Raw genomic sequence first — 2,261 nt, forward strand, 5'->3', positions numbered from 1 at the left:
ACACACCACCATGCCCAGCTAATTTTTGTATTTTTAGTAGAGACAGGGTTTCACCATATTGGTCAGGCTGGTCTTGAACTCCTGACCCTCAGGTGATCCACTTGCCTCAGCCTCCCAAAGTGCTGGGATTACAGGTGTGAGCCACCATGCCCAGCTTCAATCCCAGTTTTAAGCAAACACTGCTTATTTCAATAACAGTATTTTGAATATAAAATACACAATTTTTATAGCAATACTGTATATATACAATATATGGGAAAAAATGTAGGCTTTTAGTGGAAAGTTGTCAGATTTAATTTGCTACCCTATTACCCACAGACACAGAAATCATAAAATTATAAATATACACTGACTATACACAGCCAGTCATGTGCAAGGTTGCAGTACCTGCTTTACTCTCTCTTAGAAGATCATAATTAGTGTTTTTCTTTTTCTTTTGAGACGGAGTCTCACTCTGTCATCCAGGCTGGAGTGCAGTGGCACAATCGCGGCTCACTGCAGCCTTGACTTCCTGGGCTCCATCAATCCTCCCACCTCAGCTCCCCAAGTAGCCGGGACTACAGGCGTGTGCCACCATGCCCAGCTAATTTTCATGGGTTTTTTTTGTTGTTGTTTTTTCTGTAGAGACAGGAGCTCAGTATGTTGCCCAGGCTGGTCTCGAACCCCTGGGCTCAAGCAATCATCATGCCTCAGCCGCCCAAAGTGCTGGGGTTACAGATGTGAGCAGCCTGCCCAGCCCTATTAGTGCATTTTCAATTCACTCACCTGATTCAACTTCCAGTGGAATTCTGCAGGTCTGTATTTCTTCTCCTCAGAAGGATCCTGACGGAGGAGGAAGATCAGCCGGCACCCATGAACGTAGAGCGAGTAGTGGTGCCGATTCATATCTGCAAAGGCAGTTTCTACGGGTAAATTGCCAACTAAAGACCCAAAGGAGAAATAAAAGCTGTTTCTTGAATGGATTTTGAAGACACAATTTCATCTCCATAAATGAACTCTTCAGCTGAGCCAAAGCAGAGCTTAGAAACAAATACACCCGGGCTTTCCTGAGAAGCGGAGCCTGCGATCACCGTGGACCCCACTGAGCAACAACAGCAAATATCCAAATGCCCAGGCCGTGGCTCTCAGGGACTTGCCCCAGGCACACAGCACAGCACATGGCCTACGAGCACCAGGCCTGGCAGAGGGCCCTGGGAAAGGAGAGGGAGAGTCCACTGCCGGCATCCACCCCACTGGACACTGGGGCCTGGCATCACTTGCAGAGCTATTACCTACCTGTTTTATCAGAACTGCAAAGAATCGTCTCCTTCTTCCTGCCAAAAGGCCCGTGTCTCATCCACACGGAGATGGTGAATGGCTCTTTGGGGCTGACCGACACGATGCCATCCGGGATCCTCACTGCCTGGGTGCCATTGAACTCAAACACCTGGTCGCTGTCGTGGCCATTGTCGGTGGGGAGGCCCACAGTCCAGTTCAGGGAGCCACTTGGAGACGGCAGCAGCTCGGCAGTGCCCGTGGCAGCACCTGAAGCCACAGTGCTCAGTGAAACTCATGTGAGGAGCCAGAGGTCCCACGCACCTCAAGCCCCCAGGCACATGCTTGTCTTACGCTTAGGCAATCTGCTGGCTCCAGTTTACTGTTTTTTTTTTTTCTTTCTTTCTTTCAAGACAGAGTCTTGCTCCATCACCCAGGGTGGAGTACAGTGGCGCAATCTTGGTTCACTGCATCCTCCACCTCCAGGGTTCAAGTGATTCTCCTGCCTCAGCCTCCCGAGTAGCTGGGATTACAGGCACGCACCACTACGCCTGGCTAATTTTTGCATTTTCAGTAGAGCCGGAGTTTCACCATGTTGGCCAGGCTGGTCTCGAACTCCTGACCCCGTGATCTGCCCACCTCAGCCTCCCAAAGTGCTGGGATTATAGGCATGAGCCACCACGCTTGGACCTTTCAGTTTACTTCTCTTCAAAAATCAGGGTTTTAAATTACAAAAATAAAAGTAGCAACCATGGATTTGTATAAGGAAGGGAAAGGGCCAGGCGTGGTAGCTCACGCCTGTAATCCCAGCACTTTGGGAGGCCAAGGCAGGCGGATCACAAGGTCAGGAGACCAAGACCATCCTGGCTAACATGGTGAAACACCGTCTTTACTAAAAATACAAAAAATCAGCCGGGCGTGGTGGTGGGCGCCTGTAGTCCCAGCTACTCGGGAGGCTGAGGCAGGAGAATGGCGTGAACCTGGGAAGTGGAGCTTGCAGTGAGCCG

General features: G+C 50.2%; 1 protein-coding gene across 1 annotated transcript in view; it reads right to left on the reverse strand.

The window, feature by feature from the left end:
- The window catches only part of CLSTN1 (calsyntenin 1), a 125,426-nt gene that overhangs the window by 16,012 nt on the left and 107,153 nt on the right, over positions 1 to 2,261 (reverse strand). The window contains 2 exon segments of the mRNA XM_011935778.1: positions 766 to 887; positions 1,276 to 1,524. Of these exon segments, the coding sequence (XP_011791168.1) occupies positions 766 to 887; positions 1,276 to 1,524 (371 nt within the window).

The sequence above is a fragment of the Colobus angolensis genome, unplaced genomic scaffold, assembly GCF_000951035.1.
Source record: "Colobus angolensis palliatus isolate OR3802 unplaced genomic scaffold, Cang.pa_1.0 Scaffold149, whole genome shotgun sequence".
Classification (NCBI taxonomy): domain Eukaryota; kingdom Metazoa; phylum Chordata; class Mammalia; order Primates; family Cercopithecidae; genus Colobus; species Colobus angolensis.